Below are 18,508 nucleotides of genomic sequence, written 5' to 3'. Positions count from 1 at the left end.
TGTAGCGGTGGATGCTAGTTGATGTGTTTTGGGGTAAAAATCGCTGTGAAGTTACTTTTACTGTAGTGTTTGTTGTGTCGCTCAATCTGAATTCTCAAGTTGCCTTTTTATCATAGGGAAGCAGGTTTTCAAAAGGACCGAGGAACAAAGGAGTTGTTATGGAGACGCGGGCAAACAAAAAAGGTGCTTTGCCTAATTTGCACTTGTATGGAGAGACACTGGTTTGGTCGCCCACACACACACACACACACACACACACACACACACACACACACACACACACACACACACACACACACACACACACACACACACACACACACACACACACACACACACACACACACACACACACACACACACACACACACACACACACACACACACACACACACACACACACACACACACACACACACACACACACACACACACACACAGTCCCTTTCTGTAGCACTGTCATTGTTCCTGGCCTTATAGAAATAAGGATCTGTCATGATGACTGTTACTTCATCAAAGTCTATTAAATGACAGACTACATTCTAAACTGCTACCCATTGGCTCAGAACAGAGTAAGACACCATTTTTTCCTCATTATCAAGTTGGCATTTCAATCTTTTCCCACTCCTTTGAACGGCACATACATTCTGCCTATCTCCCTCGGCGAGCTCACCAGTTTGCTTTGCACCGGGATTGCCAAAGTGTTATTTTCTATCTTGGGAAACCTAGAAGTTATCTGACCACGAGACATTTGCTTATCATTCATTTAACATTCGCACAGTTTTCTAAGCTCATTTCAGCCTATAGGTAAACAGACTACAGGTCCTTATCTTCTCCTCTCTTCTAGTACCTTTTCAACTCCCATAGAAAAGCTCTTAAAAACCAGCAGAAACCCCCCCCCAACCCCATATCAATGAGAGAGTCCTGGGAGAAAGAGTATGAGAAAAACGAATGCTTGATTTCATTTGGCTGTGCTGCTGCATGCTACATGTGATATCATTTTGGGTTGAGGAGAAGAAGTGGAAACAGTACACGTGGTTGCCATCACTGTGAATAGCACTGGATATAGAGAAAGAAAAGCAGACCAACCTACTACGTCATGTCAGTTGTCAGATCCTTTAAAATGGAAAGACAAGGGGCAAATCAGATCAATGGAGAGCCTTATCTCTGAGTTACTTTAAAATTAGAGGGATTTTCGTACAAGCAGTATGAACCGACGGTTTTTGGTTACCCTGCAGGATGGTACACAATTTAAAAATATGACTGATCAAACAAATCATGTATATGTTGAAATGTTTGGTGATGCTTAAGTATTTGAGTTTTCAAGTTGGTAGTGGTACCCTTCCAACTTTACATGATAACAATTAATCTCCAGCTAAAAGTATTTAAGTCTACAGGTATGTGTTGTCTACAGGTATGCATACAGTTCGACATAGAGGATTATAACATTTGCAATACTACATGAATAAACTAATGAAGAAACAAATATTAAAGTAGGGCATTTTGCCTATTCAATTGAGATTCCTATAATTCCTATTTGAATTTGTACCAAACTACATTCATGTAGATCTTTCCAGGAAACTAAATATTTTACTAAATACAGACTGATAATATAGTGTATATAATTTAAGCTGCTATTAAGTTATTTTTAATCACACAATATAATTTACATTTCATTCTAAACATTGACCATTGTAAGGCTAAAACACTCAAAAAAGTCCAGCAAGACAAAATCTTCCCTCAAAGGCTCCAGAGTACAAATAACAGGAAGAATATTCATCTAAACATACTAGTTACACTTTAAAAATAAACAAATACTGTATTCAGCTACATACATGTCTGGCTTTGGAGCTGGCTAATTACAAATCAATCAGTGCTTCATTTTTGACTGCAACAAGTTAACAAGTCATTTCTCCTCTTAATGAGAGACCACACCTTGAACGTTCTAAATGAAAATAGCCAGAGAGCTGTAATGTGGCTGTGGCTCTGTGTGTCATGCACATGGCGGCTGCTCTATTACGTTTCCCTGTGAGGTGAATTGATCCATGGGAAGAAGCCATTTGAAACAAACAAGCTTGTGGGACCAACATCTCATGTCTTTAATCGGCTTTTCAGCAGCGACGCAAGCTTGTTGTCAAACAGAATTAGAAACAGGACATTTAATTGGCGTGACAAGGGCCGGAAATGGGTGATGAATGTGTCACTCGCCACACAAGTCAATGTGTGCGTTTGCGAAAAAATGACAAAAGGTGATAGGCTACCCTTGGGATATTATTGGATTATGTGCTAGATGTGCATGTTGACATTACAAACAAATGCTGCTCCAGCCCCTGTTTCTCTGAAGGAGAGGCAAAGCAGATTCACATACTTTACAGATTAAAGGCATACTAGGTCATTCTGGAGAATGTTTTTTAAAAAATCAGTAAATATCTCCTCACAATCTGCTACTTGTCCATACTGTGTTCACTGAAAAAAAGGGCACAGCCTAGGCTCTGTAAACTGGTACGTAGCCAAAGGGACAGGGCCCACTTGATTTACATTCCCTTGTTTACATACCAGTTTACAGAGCCTAGGCTGTGTATTAACACCAGATTTTCTTTTCAGCACACACACAGTACGGACAGTTAGCAGATTGTGAGGAGATATTCACTGATTTTGACAAAAAGTGATTTGTCAACATACAATCTTCAGAATTCCCTAGTATGCCTTTAAAGACCTTTACAGAGCATGAGACTGTTACAGAAGGGAGGGGCCTGACTTGGAAGAGGCTAAACTGCAAGACATGTTATATTTCTTCTTCTCAAGGTTAGGTTATATGATGATATATAGTGACACCAGGGTGGGCGGCCCCACAGCGTACCACCAATTTTTCTTTTAGTGTTATTTGCATTTTCCACATTTAATTTATTTAGATTACTATTCATACACATTTGAGTTCTTTTTAAAAGCCCCCGCCATATTGCTTTTTAGAAGCTGAATATCAAAACTCAATGCATTTTGATGAACAGAGACAAAAGTTTTCAAAAGAGTCCGATTACCTTAATTTGTTTTATTGCAGAACACTGAGATATTAAGCAGTTTATATAATGAAAAAACAGCTGTCCAAACATCTTATGTATTTAAAAAGATTTAATATATATATATATATATAGGGGGAATCGGAACGGGGGAATCTGAGGCATCGGGTAATGTGAGCCACCCCCTGTATCTAGGCAACGGAAAACATTTGTGGTCATGTGAGATATATGTCTTCAAGCTGAACAAGAGCCCTCCTCTGCGCGTCGGGCTCCTGCTTCAGCTTGTCGGTCTTTATTTCTAGCAAGTGACCCGTTCGCTATACTTTATCCCTTACTTAGCCTAGCCTAGCTTTCCAATCGTACAACTTCTCCTGGGCAGAAATAGACTCATACACTCTGCAAAATGAAGCGTGGGGGTTTGGATTGAGCAACGGACCTCATGATCAGATAGATTATACGCCGTTCCTTTTATTTGGTGATTTTTACGGGACATCAGGCCGCCGTGATTAATGTTAAACACATGTCCTTCAACTGCTAACATGGTCGCATGTTTAGAACGTAGGCTATGGAACGTCAAATGCCCCCCTGTTCCGCAACAACAAGCTGGAGCATTTAAACAGAGAGGCGGAACTGATTGTGTCGGGAATCTTACTACCCCCCGAGGTAGTAAAATTCCCGGAACAATCTCTCGCACCTTTCTTCCCTCGTTCCGCAACTGTCGCATTTAAACAGCAGGGCGGAGGGCCGAAAGGCCGGCATATTCCCGGCTTTCACTGGCTGTGTAAAAAGGGCTAGAGTCTCACTTTCCCCCACCATGAGGCACAAGTTAAGTTTAGTCTTAAACATACAGTATTTTAATGTAATATTACATAACATATGTTTTATTTTAATGTCATACACATTGTAGAAAAGCCATCATGCCAAGGAAATACACGGAAAGAGCACCTTCTCATCTTTCCCTGTAACCTTCAGGGCTGGAATGTAGAGTAGGCCTAGTTGTATGACAGGTTGATGTTATAATCCAGTTGGGTCTTCTCCTGTGTTCTGAGTCCCAGGCTGTTCTCACTGGTTCTGATTTTCCTATGCTTTGACCCCCAGACACTAGCTGGCTCTAAGGGTCCTGTGTTCTGACCCCCAGACTGTGTTCTAATCTAACTGGTTCTATCTTTCATTTGAATCTTATTAAAACCTTTTGAATTATATGTTGTATTTGATTTTGTTCAGAGTTACTTTCAAGTGTTTAGAAAATTAGCTTTGCTTAATTGACCAAACCCCATCATTCTTTTACTAGTCCGACATTAGTTCTGGAATGTGTGGTTAGCTTTCAGGATTATTACTATTACAATATGTGTTGTAACAGTTATGGTAGTTTCAGAGTGGAAAAAGTAAGTGGATCAGTAAAGCGAGCCACATGACAACTTTTTTTAAAACAATCATATTTTCACTGGCCTTTGTCTTGAAAAAATTCTGCTAATGCCCATGTCTAGGAAATATCCTGAATTAATGGGAAATGTGTAAATTTGAGTGATAAATCATTTTAGCTCACTCAGAGGGGAGCAAATGTAAAAAGCGTCTCAGATTACCTCGTTCTCCCCTATATATAAAAACTTAATTAACAAAAAATAAATAAAATAATAAAAACATTCACTCCCCCCAAACTCAGGTATTATAAAATATGCCAATAGCAAAGTAATTCATTTAAATAGCAATATGCACTTCCATTTCTTATTTTATCCATCAGCGGATTACTCAAATGTTTTGTTGAAATTTTTTTTACTTCACAATACATCATTATTGATATAAGCATACTGTAGAAATGATTTAAACAACTCCTTTCTCTCCAGAAAATCCTGAATGGAATGCCTGTCTGCTGCTTTGAGCACTAGCTGACGGTAAGGTGTGTGTGCGTACGTGGGTGTGAGCCTCCTCAACAAACTGTCTTTCATCGGTTGTCCGGGGCAGATTAAAGACACCATAGTGGAACATCAAACAACCACTGTGATGGGAAGAGGTGTGTGTGTGTGTGTGTGTGTGTGTGTGTGTGTGTGTGTGTGTGTGTGTGTGTGTGTGTGTGTGTATCATGCGTCACAGATGCTAAAATCACCTGCACAAAATTGCCTGTTCTTCCTCTCTAAGCCCGACTGGTGCTCTGTGCGTGCATGTGTGTGTGCGTGCGTGTGTGTGTGTGTGAGTGAGTGAGTGAGAAATAGAAACTGGGAGGATAAAAAGGTAGTGCTATGGCTAATCCTGAGGTCTTGGGTGACGGCTGTGGACAGGACTCTCACGTATTCAAGATATGACTGAACAAAAAGATAAAAAATCTTTAGGTACAACCCTAACTACGAAAGAGTTGGGACGTTATGTGAAATGTGAATTAAACAGAATGTGATAACTTCCTAATCCTTTCCGACATGTATTCAATAAATAACAGTACAAACACATCATATGTATCTGTTTGAACTGATAAACTTTGTTTATTGTAAATATACACACATTTTAACTTTGATGCCTGCAACACGTTTCAAAAAAGTTGGGTCAGGGGCATGTTTACTGCTGTGTTACATGCCCCTTTCTTTTAACAACACTGAGTAAGCGTTTGGGAACTGAGGACATTAAAGCTGGGGTGGAGGATTAGGGGAGAAAATGGCAGTTGGGATAGAGATTCGAATCCAAATACCTCAACCGTTCCACTTGTTCTCTTTGGTCCCTCCCCTATGGTCCCTCCCTGACACGCTCTACACCAACAACATCGTGCCAAAGTGAATGGACAGTCCCAACAGCCAATAAGAACAGAAAATCGGAGCCTCGCTATTATTGGTCAAAGTGTACAGCTCATGTTAACTTTGACCAATCAGAAATCACATACCACAGCTTTAATTGTTGACATTTTGAAAGCAAAATGATTCCCCATTCTTGCTTGAAATACAATTTCAGATGCTCAACATCCATTGTGACCCGGATGTTGACTCCATTGTGTCTACTTTTGAACTCTTACATTTCTGTCCTTGCACAGAAAGTGCTTTAGTTTATATTGCCATTTCATTTTGAAACAAGTTTCACTGCTTTTTACTAAGCTTATAGATGACTTAACTAATACAGTATTTGTTTTGTATGGTCACTTTATATAATTATAATTGTTGCAATGTGGAGTCAGGCTCTAGATTTCATTATCTCTATTTATAGTAATAAAGTATGTTCAATCATAAAATGTCAGTTGGAAGTTTCTTACTGGTCACCTTTAAAATGCATTTAATTTCATACTATTCATATAGAAAATGTGTAAAAAAATTACAGTTTGCATGCATCATAATTTGACATGTGCAATGTTATGAAGTTCTGATAACTGTGTGAAGTATTTTCTTAGCTTAATGCAGCTGTATTAGATTTTGAGGTCAAAGTTAGAAGAATTGACTGTACACATCCTTCATTTTCTCTATTGTACAATTTCCATGTTTGTCTCTCATCTCCTAGTTGCTGGCCAAGTTGGGAACACATGTCTACATTTTCATGATGCTCACACAGTATGTCCTGATTCTACCACATTAACTAAAAATATTATATATATATATATATATATACTGACGCTTACAACTACCTAAATTGTGTACAGACAGAGACCCTAAACAAATGACGACATCTGGTTAGAAGCTGTCCAATAAAAAAAATAAAAAAAGTCTGTGGTGAGAATTACGCCCTCTTTCAAGTCTGACTGGCTGAATTTGGGCTCTGCCACTAGAACATTCAGCCCTCATACAGCCATAAATACATGTTCTTTGCACACGACATAAAGCTAAGCAGCTCCCAGTAAAACCAATGTCGAACTGTTGTGTATGGTCACACATACACACACGTGCTGTATGTCCCTTCAGTCAAGCTGTCAGCAGGCATCAGCACTTCAGGCTGGCGATGGAATCAACGGGGCAGATGTGCAAACACAGAGTCCCCATCCCCCAACCTCAACACACCGCATATGAGTGATAATAAATACATAAAAACCTGCCTAATGCCACAATGTAATGGAAAAGGCCTTCATTTACCCAGTTCACAAGTGTTCCACTGGTGTGCACAGGCAAGCACACACAGAACAATGAAGTGGCTGAAGAAAGAAATTGACCAATATAAGGCCGGGGAGATGTCAACAATCTTTTTCAAGCCTCAAATGATCAAGGTTACCACCAGCAAATGTAAAAGCATTATTGATATAACCTTAAATAGCTATTCTAACAAACGAATATAAAAAATAAAAATAAATAGCTAAATATTGTATGTCATATAACAACAGAATGAATAAACGTCATACTGTATATTTTATAATAAAATTACAAAAGGCTCATTTCAGAAACTTTAGACATTATTTTGTTTTGGTTTTTCTGTGCATCTTACATGGAACAATGTTTTGGTTAAAAAAAGGTACAAATCATAAGGCTACGTACGTGTCGCTGCACCCCTAATAAAATAATGTAAAATAAACAAAGTGGATAAATAATATTTGTCGGCTCATTTTACGGCTCATTCAAAACTGGTGTTAGGACTTCCTTTTGTTGAGGCAGAAAATAAACAGTGATTTCCGGCTGGAACAAAGAGATACAGGCCCTGAAAAGCCTGTTAAACAGAGGAGGTGGCTCTCTCCTTGGGAATATGCACACATGGTGCAGTCAAAAGCAGTGGAGTGGCTCACACTGGCAACAAAAATAAGGGAGTATTCAAATGGCATGAAAACCCCATTAACCTAAACAAGACAGGCTGCTGTTTTCACAAGGGAAGCTCATATCTAACAATCATCAGTGGGGAAAAAAAGGGTAGAGAAAGATGGTTGAATTAACCTTTTCCAGAAGCTAGAGCCTTTAAGCCTTACTACAGAGTCCAGCTGGGCCCATGCGGACTGGAGAAGCCTGATAAATAAGGCTCAAATGCCACTGTGACTGTGCATTTCTATGGGTATATTAACAAGAAGAAAGGTACACAAGAAGGTGCTTTTGAAGTGGGTCCACTTGGAGAGGGGGCTGTGCTGATGGCTGTATTGGTTGTGTTGATGTGAAACGATTCTCATATTCATTAATTATTGGATGGCTGGCTGCACCATTAACTGACCATAGGATCAGGGCGGAGGAAGATGTATGTCTATGTGTTTGCATGAATATAAAAAGGTGTGCTTGTGCAACATTTTGATAGTTTATATTAATGGGATGTATTTTAAGAACATAAATAAGGAACATTTATTATATTTGAGGACTAAACCATGAAGATTTATTCACAACATCAGATATTCTTTTGGAATGGAAAGCGCTCTGCTTCCAGGCTTGTTTTCTTTCAATTTGTTTTCTTTTATAAATATAAATTCAATTTAAAAAATAAACTCCTGTACAACTTATACATCATTTGTATTTGGAAAAAACATGTTAAATCTGAACTCGAGGATTATAAAAAAAAAAGGAGAAACATAAATAGATCTATTTTATAGATTTACAATGAACTGTCATTTTTTGGAATGAGAGAAATGACGGTGAAGATAATGTTGCTCATTTTGATTATAGCGAGACCTGATATTTCATTGCTTCCTGCTTGGACGAAAGGAGCCCTCAAAAAGTCATTAAACATTGTGTGAAGGCACAACACAGCAGTACAATTAGTTCAACAGAATACAAATAATCTCTGAGCCATTGCAAATGTCATTCAGAAGTGTGTGAGGATAGCAACATCGAGGCTTGGCTGGAGCCGGAGCCGGTTGATTAAGTCTGACATTTCCCTTCCACAACGCTCATTAGTCACTTCCAAACAAGCCCTGATGTAATAACTGTAATATCTCTAAATTACCAACATTAAATAAAAAAGGTTTGCCAGAGGGGGCATGAAAATCTTTCTTTTCTACTCCAAATGTCAACAATGGGACAATCATATTAGTGCAAGGGAGATGAAAATAAACGTTAAACAATGTGTCAATAAGAAAAGTTGTCCAATATGTAGCATTTTACAAGAGGACGTGTTTGAAAAGCTACGCGGTTATTTCTTTCATTTCAGCGGGCTCCATTGTCTCTGGCAGACCTAAGCAACTGGTAAAAAAATTTCCTTACACTGATTGTGAATTTGTGTGAATTGGCGATCATATTACCAACATGGTTCTGACCCGGTACAGATCTTTGGGTAGAGAAATGACATTACACAGATTTTGTTATCTCTCCGGGGGGTTTGGGACTATAATACAAAAGAAACGAGTAGGGACACATTAGCCAGTGTCATTTGTCAGGTGAAGTTCCACAGTTGTACGCCAAAAAGTTAAGCGTAAATACAACATAATATTTTTCTGATTTTGAACAACTTTCAAAAATCTAAATATTCAACGACAGCAAATACAATGTATCTTTTCAGATTTGAATATGGGTCGGTAAAAAAAATTGACAAATGTACCCCTTTCTATGTAATTTTAACACCAAAATTAACGAAAATGTAGATTTTTTTTTCCCAGTCACACACATGTAATTACAGATGTGGACCTTGAAATTTGCATCTGTGAGTGATGGGAAGTCTCAGCCATTTTTTCAAGGCTTCGTACTCATTCAGATGCTTCTTTTTACAACTTCAAGTCAGCAATGGAGTGGCCCATTTAAAGGACATTTTTAAGACTTTTAACTAATAGCTATATACTTATAGCTAGAAACTTCATTCAAACTTTGTAATATTCATCTATCTTTATACTTTGTGGGTATTATTCAACTTTAAAATCCCGTTCATATACTAATTCAGCCCATTCCCAATTTTCCATGATGTCTTCATACTCCATCAGCAATCCTGGTTAGCGTCAGCTTTTCAACATCCAGCATTCACACCTTCACTTCTTGGTGTGTATGCTTTGGTGATTTTACACTACTCACTTTTGTAACTTTATACAATAACATCAATTAATACCTTTAAAAAGATTTGGATAAAAGCACAATCCAAAAGTAGTTTTATGTACATGATTCAGTGTAATCCTAAATCAGAGAAAAAGAGAAGGAAAACGAAGGGGGGGAAAGAAAAGTAAAGTCAGATTGAAGCTGGTAGGAGAACCTACCCGTTTGATGGAGCTGCGACTCTTCTCCTTCCACTGGTGGCTACTCAGCTCCAAGGTGCAGTGAACATAGGTTTCTCTGTCATAGGAACCCAGGATAAACAGTCTGCACACACACAAAACAAGACATAAGGGACTCAGAGCCACTAGGACATCAAGGAAAGTCTGTGTGTCTGTCTGTCATTCCTCATTTAGTTTTTCTCCTCAACGGCTTGACCTATCATGCGGAAATGTCACATGGCCCTTCAGTACCTGGCCAGAGACTCACGGAGACATTTTTCTCATTTGTCAAATGGCAAATGTTGGAAAAAAAAGCTTGATTTGGAGCATTTGCGCTGCGATCGTTGCCGAAAATCTGTGAATGCGCAACTGGGCCTACTCATTTCACAGCTTTGTTTTGTGCAAAGGAGCAAACAATCTCCTGCACGTTGTTGTGTTATTGTGTGAGGCAGCGCTAACAGAGGCAACAGACCCAGCACAAACATACTGCAGGAGAAAAAGAGTTGGGCTGATGTACCACAAACACACACACATGGACTTCGCGAGTGCAATCAAATTGTATGCAGAAATGCAAAACGTGACAATTTTTTTTTTTATCATTTGTCACTGCAAACTTTGATCATATTTATTTTATTTTATAAATGGCCTGACATTTCTGTTACCTGTTTAACAGTGCTGTGCAGTGTGTTTTGCACTAGCCAGAGTACAGAGCAGCGCAGTAGCAGATCTTGCAGTACTAGAGGATCTTGGCCTTTTTTTCCTTCATGACATTTTAACTTTAAGGTAACCACCTGATATATGATCCTGTTATAAAGAGTGTATCCATCTTCATACACAGACAAAGAATCTCCCCTCATATATTATGTGAAATGACGAAGGGACAACTATCAATAGGCCTTAAGAATATCATATCATAGCTATTATAATAGAGGAAATAACCTCTCTCATAATCTCTTTTCAAAAAATCTGTTAGATATTGCCAATTGTGTATATTTATTCAAACATTTTAGATTTTTTAACTTTTATAAAAAATAAATAGGTTTCTTGTCAGTAATCAACTGGCAAATGTTATCTATGACCTAAACATTTAACCCTTTTCACCTTTGTTTTGCCTCAAGTGCCCAAACTTTGTGGAAGTGTGGATTATATAGTATGAAGATAATGTATAATTGAATGACCATCAGGTCGAACCCGAAATTTCCACATTTACTTTCTGTTAGCATCAACTTTGGGTGGCGGGGTAGCAGGAGCTTTTGCTTGCAGAAACAATGAACAATATTGTGATTATTGTTTCAGATACATTTGTGGTGGATAAACCAATGTATTAATTGACTTGCCGTTTGAGCTCTATTGGTCACTAAAGCTTTTCTCTTGATCTAACAGCCACCCCCTCAGTCATTTACTGCTGTATTAATGCTGAAATAGCAAATGATAAAAGCTGCAAATAAAACCATACAATGTACCTGGATGTGTGCTGTGATACTGAGCTAGAATTAGATTACAGAAACATCTTGTTGGCTGCTGCTGCCCCCTGCTGTACAGAGGACTTCCATGCATCAGGGTCTGATGAAAAGCTTTTCCCCACTTCCGCCAGTCTGAAATATACCCTGCGTTCCAAATCTTTTTACTACACTACATACTAAAGTACAGAAGAGTCTTAGGGCCACAGGTGAGAAAAAAAAATCAGATAAGGAAGATTTTTTTTCATTATGTCGAGAAATGTCAAAAATAAAGACGAATACTCTAAAATGCTTTTGGAGTTAGTGGGGCATTTCTGTATTTTCAGCATACTACAATTGACGTTCATGTATTGGGACATCCTAAATCTTTTTCTGGCATACTAAATAGTAGGGAAGTATGGGGATTGGAACTCAGGAATTGTGTACCTCTAAAAAGACACAACTGTTTACTTCTACACTTTGACAGATTACACATACCGAGCTAAACTGGTGGATACTTCCCTCTAGTGGACATTGACAGACCTGATATTTTCTTTTCTGGATAAAATAGGATTCTTAGTGGTGAACTCTGTTTTCGTCAATACTTTAGTGGACTTTCATTGAGTGGTGAAGATAGTTATAAAATTTGTATTATCATTATTATCTATTTATTCCGTCTTGGTCCTTAAAGGTGAAGTAAGCGGTTTATTTATGTTAATATAAGTGTTGTATCGCTCTTTATTCATACAGTGATCACTTACATAATGTGCACGTTTCATAAAGCCAATCTCTCAGTCAGCTGCTCTGTATGTAATCGGCAAATAAACTTTTCGGGGATCCCGAAACTGATGTCCAATCACAAGAGTGAACGCTACAAACCGACACCCGTCTCACTCATGGTCTCACTGCCAGTGCACGCCAGAGCGACAGATGGGTGAATGTTTATGCGCCTACAATGGCGGAGCAGGTAAAAATCCTTTCCAATGTCTGTTTTGATGGTTTTTATCATGTTTTATCACACTTATGGATCTGAGATGATGCTAGATAACTTGCTGCTTGAAGACCGCAGTGCATTAATGTGGTGACGTAGGGACGAGCGAGGGGACTGCTAACTGCAGTAACTGACAGGAAGTTAGCTAAACTGACCATTCCGCTTACAGAACCTTTAAGAGACTTTCCAATTGTCTTGTGAAAGTCATATATATACAGTAAGTCATTTTGTGGGGAATGATCTTGCCCCAATGTACTTGCATATTGTTAATTCAGTTTGTTTATTTGTTTTCTTTTAAAAAATAAAAATAAAATAGGTACATATGACATTTGTACTAATTCTGATGTAATGTATGGGTGTGGTTTTGAGGATATTGTGAGAACTCACAATTTAATGTATTTAACTTGCTGCATCACAATAAGGTTTATCCTCCAATACATTTATTGAAATGACTTGTTTGACGGAGCATACATCTAACAATCACTTACAAGCAAGCATGTGATATATGATATAATTACTGTCACATGGGTAGGCCAAGGAGACAACAGCCTCCAGTCTTATAACTTGATGCCTAAGTGGAAGAAGTTGATATGAGATGGTAGATTTGTCCATCTATAGAGACTGGATCATTATAATGGGTATGACATGAATTATTAACGGGCCTGGTCGGATCACACAACTTGCCTGCCTCTCCAAGGCGACCAAGGATAGGCCTCTCTGTCAAAGCGAAGCCGGGCTGATTGATTTGACTCTTTGGCCAATTAAACTTTAAACATGCCAGCTTGCTACAAAGATGGAGTCACTTTGTGTCAGAAAGAAAAGCCTTTTCAGACAGAGTGTGGTCTGTGCAATATAATGGCTCTGTATGTACTAGAGGATCTGAAAGCTCCATGGAAGCTGCCACTGTAGCAGCAGATGAGGATACAGTTCAAATTCACTCTATATTTTGACTACGTGAATTTTTATAATAATAATAATAATAATAATATAGTGTTATTTTCTTTAATATTTTTACATTATATTATAATTGTTTTACCAGGGAATTGTGTGTCAATTATATGTAAAGTTCAAATCCATTGTTAACACGATTATTTATTTATTTTTACAGCAAAAGTCAATGAGTAATCATATCATGTAATAGTGATCTCAATATTCACCAAAATAATAACGATTAAGATTTTTTATTTTATTTTTAATAGTTTTCAGCCATTGTGCTGATTGATACAAATGTTTGGTCACAACATAGAGTTGTACAAAATGACTTCCCAAATAAAATGTTTGTAAGGGTATTGCTGTTTAACAGCTGACTTTGAATGAATTGTCAACCAGTGAGTAAAACTGCTCCCAGCAAGTCACAATATGTTCTTTAGAATGAGAGTCTTATGGGTCAGGGCAAAGAAAAGGATTTATGCATTGCATAACCTAACAATGCACTGAAGCATACTGAGAGACAGACATTGTGTAAGAAAACGTTTAGTTTTCTCATCTGAAGGTTTGGAAGGTGCTGTAGTTAAATGCTGTCCTTTGAAGAGAAAAACCCAAACTAGAAAGTTTTACTAAACTTGCTGGTGAAGAGTTAAGTAAACCTCCCTAACCAGCCACCACCAATCAATGTATCTGGAGCTAAAGTTCTTCATAAAGAGCAATACATACTGTACAGAATATGAATAACGTGCCTCGTTCAAAAGAATGACCTCAAACGGTGGTCTGTAGGTACACCATGTCCATGGGCTAAACCACCGCTTCTTTTGGAGGGTTGTGTCGCCCGCAAAACTGAGAAAATACCCAACTGACCCTCCCAATATGCAGTAGAAAATCGCCTTTTATGAACACTGAATGGATCTGCTGTCTCCTGTCATTTACAATCTTCTATATTGAATAGATTTCTGTTTGACAAGAAAAAAAAGAAAAAGCATACTACCAATTACCTTCCCAATCAACACTGCATGATGTGTAGCCCGGGCGATAGTACAGAGGGCGCTCATGTTGTGCTGTTGCTGTTCGCTTTTTATTACATCGCAAACGATCGCAAATGGATTAAATTCAAACCAGGAAATGAGACGCGCTAAACCGAGATTTGAACAAAATAGCTGCTAAAATAGATAGAGAAATAATCTGTTGATTCTGATTCACTGATTCTGTCCAAACTCAACATGTATTAAATGTAGCCTGTTATAATTTCAGACCCCGGTGGAAACACACACAGCCACGAAGCCCAGGAACTAAAGGTTCCTGCCCGAGGAGTTCCTGATAGTTTTGTTAAGTTACATTTTTTAACTTAACAAATGTCGAGATGGAGGGTTAAAACTGTGCCAATTCCCGCATTATCATGATGGGGGCATTGGCATTTTGAAAGAGGCCTCCTATAAAGTGTTGCTACACATTTGGAAGTGCGCTCTTGTTTAAAATATCACTATGATGCATCAATATGTTAAATCAAAATGGAACAAAGTGGGCCTGGCCCAAAGCAGGAAGAACACCTCATACAAACACTAGGACAATACACAAAGCATGTGAGGATAAGGGAGGGATTTCTCACCTGCTACATTCAATGAGAGTGACTTGGAGTCGGCCTTCCACCAGCCTGCTGTCCTGGATGGACAGGTCCAGATCACAGGCTGAGCCCAGAGGAGGCTGCACTTGGAACGGGAAAAATGGCTTGTATCTGAAGAGACACAGAAAACATTGTAAGTACAATTTTACATTTCGTCTTCGTCTCTCTCTCTCTGCTACTGTTCTAAATATTATTGAAGCTGACAGCTGTCAAACAGGTTTGTTTCTGATAGTAACAACAACCAATTCCAACAATGGGTAGAACTAGAACCTCAACGGCCAGGTTATGACATTGATAGGTTTAGTGCAGCCTGTGGTTAAGCCTCAGCAATTCCAGATAAAGTTTAGGTTGTGTAGGGCTGGGCGATATGGGCTAAAATCAATATCTCAATATTTTTGGACTATATCTCGATACACGATATATCTTGATATATTTCAAATCTCCTCTAGAGCACATCATAAATGCTCAATTTAATAATTTTTTTGCACAACATCACACCAGTAATATGATTTAAAAATAGTCCCTGCAAAATGTGTCTGCACTAACGATGCATGACATGAAACAACATCTTATTTATATTCTTTAGTGCTTTCTAGTGGAACAATTTGAAACTTGCACATGGCAAAGAGTTTGCGCATTTTGTTGATTATTCCACATCCTTTCACCACTCCCATACAATGGACCCAGCACTATTTTATTTGGAAACATATCTATATTTTTCCAACTTCTGTTAATCTGTAAAGTGGGGACACTAATTATGACTCATTACAACCACTAACTAATTGTTTATCACCACTAACCCCCTGAAGATAGCAGCATCACTTTACATGCAGAACAGGTTTTGCTCCATAAAAGTATGTTTTATTTTATAGAAAATACAGGCAAATTGACTTTTCATAGACTTTTAGTTCATTGTTCACAATAGCCTAAACGGTGTGCACCTCCCTTGGTGCTGCCATGGACTTATTGTAAGAGGCCGCCCATAATAAATGTACTGCCGTGGTTGTGTGACGTCAGACCAAAAACTCTCTGTGAAGTCGGGGTAATCGTCTGCCCCCCCGGCGCTCGTTCGCCTGTGTAGCCAACCTCTCATAAGCATGGACCCATAAAGAACTTCTTTCTGGTCTGACATTTCATAGTTCACGAGAACTCAAGTGCCGAACTCCTCACCGCGGCACCCCGACTTCAGACTGACCAATCACACAATATTTCTCGGACAAGCTGCGAGAAGCAGCTTTTCTGTATGATAACTCACATTTGCATAATATTATGTTATTATCAAACACACAAACTCAAAAAAAATACATTTTTAACCTGCCTTTCAGAGCTTCCCATGGTAAACAAGCCTTAGCCATGATGCAGGATTAAGCAGTGTTAGAGAATTTACATTTATATCTTTAACTTTATTTTATTTGGAAATGGTTTTTGAATTTTTTTTCAACAAAACTGTATTCAAAGCAGGAGGTGTGCGTTGTCTGGGCGGCTGCCTGAACTATACAGCGCTTCATGAAATACATCTGTTTATACATTTCCTTCATGATTCATTCATTCAAACTGGTGAAGGCTACTGCCGAATAGAAACGCAGATGTCGCAATGATGCATGCCCATCTACAAACCAATCAATGTCCAGTATAGGGGGAGGCAGCCCATGTAGGTGATAAACACAGGACGTAGGTATGTCATGGAAAGTTCTTTAGTGCGCCGGCAAAACTGCAATGTGAAACCAAACCTACGCGGATCAAATCCATACACGGGATTAAAAAACCATGTTGCGGCATTTAGGTGAGAAAACGCCTTTAGTTCAACGTTTGTGAAATAAAAGTTAAAATACAAAAGGTTCATCTCTTTAGAAGTCTGCAGCGACATAGAGCAACACATTTGCGTATTTTCACTAACGGCTTTGAAAAAAACTGGGGCAGCCTCGGATCAAAACGGCTTTGATTTGTATTTGATAAAAAAGATTATTCTGGCCTCACTTGTACAGGCTACAACAAATATACAGTGGTGTCTGCTACTGGACTGATCAAAAGAGATTTCTTCACCTTTAGGCCAACATGTCTGAAAAATGCTTTGAATGTGGAGGTGCTCGTGGTTTAGCGTCGTCCCCAGAAGCAGCAGACCCGGGTCGGGGTCGTTCTCTGCATGTCATTACCCCATATTTCATTTAGGTCCCTCCAAACTGTGTACCGTATTTTCCGCACTATAAGCCGCACTGGACTATAAACCGCAGGTATTATGATGTTTAAGTACCATTATGTAAGAGTTCGCGCACAGAGGGGATTGTCGGGAAAGAGATGGCTGCTTGAGGAAGCTCCCATTTATTAACATTTCAACAAACAAGTTGCATATTTGCCTAACGTATTCAAGTGTTACCATTTAGAGCTACTAGGGATGGGCACGAGTGTTTTCGCTACGCGAGTGAACGCTTGCATTCCTCGAGGATCAATCGATTCCTCGTTAAACCTTTTTCTATTTTTAGAACACAACGCATCTGTCTGCAGAATAACGGATCACCGCAATAAAGCGCTCAATGCTTATTGTCAAACAGTCACAGTTGCCATATGATATTAAGGATTTATTTCCCACAAGTTTAAAGCACCTTTTCCTCACTGAAAGTAATTAAATAGACGGGCCACAATTTAAACCGATCGAGTAAGTCTGCGGTGTGGAGAAAAAAAGCATGGGCTGTAGTTGTAACAAAAAAAATAGCCAAAGTCATCATTTAAAATAAGAAGGGCAGCAAATAATATAAAATTATTGTCCTACAATTTAAATACATGTAAAAAAAACTCACCAAAGCAGTAGACTTAGTAGTTGTATATCCAACCGCGTAATGCTCACTCCGTGTCCGTGAATAATTACCGCAACTAATTCCTCATTAACGGAACGTTACACCGGTCGGTTTTTGAATCTCATCCCCATATTCCATAGTTAAGGCTTCTTAACTGTTGTTGGCTCGGAGCAAATGTGCCTGAAGTAAGCCTTGCTTCTTCTTATTTTTCTTTCCAAGCGGAGAGCACCTTGCAAGCTCATCTGTCCCGGAGTCTACTCATTACTAACTGAGAGTAACAGGTGTCATCTCCCCTTTTTATAAACGTAACTTTATCAGTTCAGTTTATTGCACTTGCATCAAAATAAAATGCCAAAATAAAAGTGCTTTGGATGAAATCCTAACATCTGTTCAAGCTGGCATGTCTCAGGGCTGTACGCTTATTTTTTAAGTGGTAGCACTGGTGCTAGCAAGCAAAAAAAATCAGTAGCACACTTTTTTTTTTGTAGCACACAAAGTATGATCGAAAACTTGCATAACACTCTAATTACCTTTGAGCAAGTCATCTTGGTCTCATCTGAGATTCTCAATCAATATTGTATCCTATTGTGCAGTAATAATTGTAGAAAAATGTATAGGAGTGCAATGATTGCAATTTAGACAAAAGATTTAACCTGCCAATAATTTTTTT

General features: G+C 38.6%; 1 protein-coding gene across 1 annotated transcript in view; it reads right to left on the bottom strand.

Moving 5' to 3' along the window:
- pdzd8 (PDZ domain containing 8) overlaps positions 1–18,508 on the bottom strand; it is a gene marked incomplete at both ends in the record, with an annotated part of 37,497 nt that overhangs the window by 12,490 nt on the left and 6,499 nt on the right. The window contains 2 exons of the mRNA XM_080037185.1: positions 10,066–10,168; positions 15,032–15,157. Coding sequence (XP_079893311.1) covers positions 10,066–10,168; positions 15,032–15,157 — 229 coding nt within the window. The remainder of the gene's footprint in view (positions 1–10,065; positions 10,169–15,031; positions 15,158–18,508) is intronic.

Source organism: Ammodytes marinus (genome assembly GCF_949987685.1).
Source record: "Ammodytes marinus genome assembly, chromosome: 11".
Lineage (NCBI taxonomy): Eukaryota > Metazoa > Chordata > Actinopteri > Uranoscopiformes > Ammodytidae > Ammodytes > Ammodytes marinus.
The sequence above is the reverse complement of the archived record's forward strand: the minus strand, read 5'-3'. Positions and strand labels throughout refer to the sequence as shown.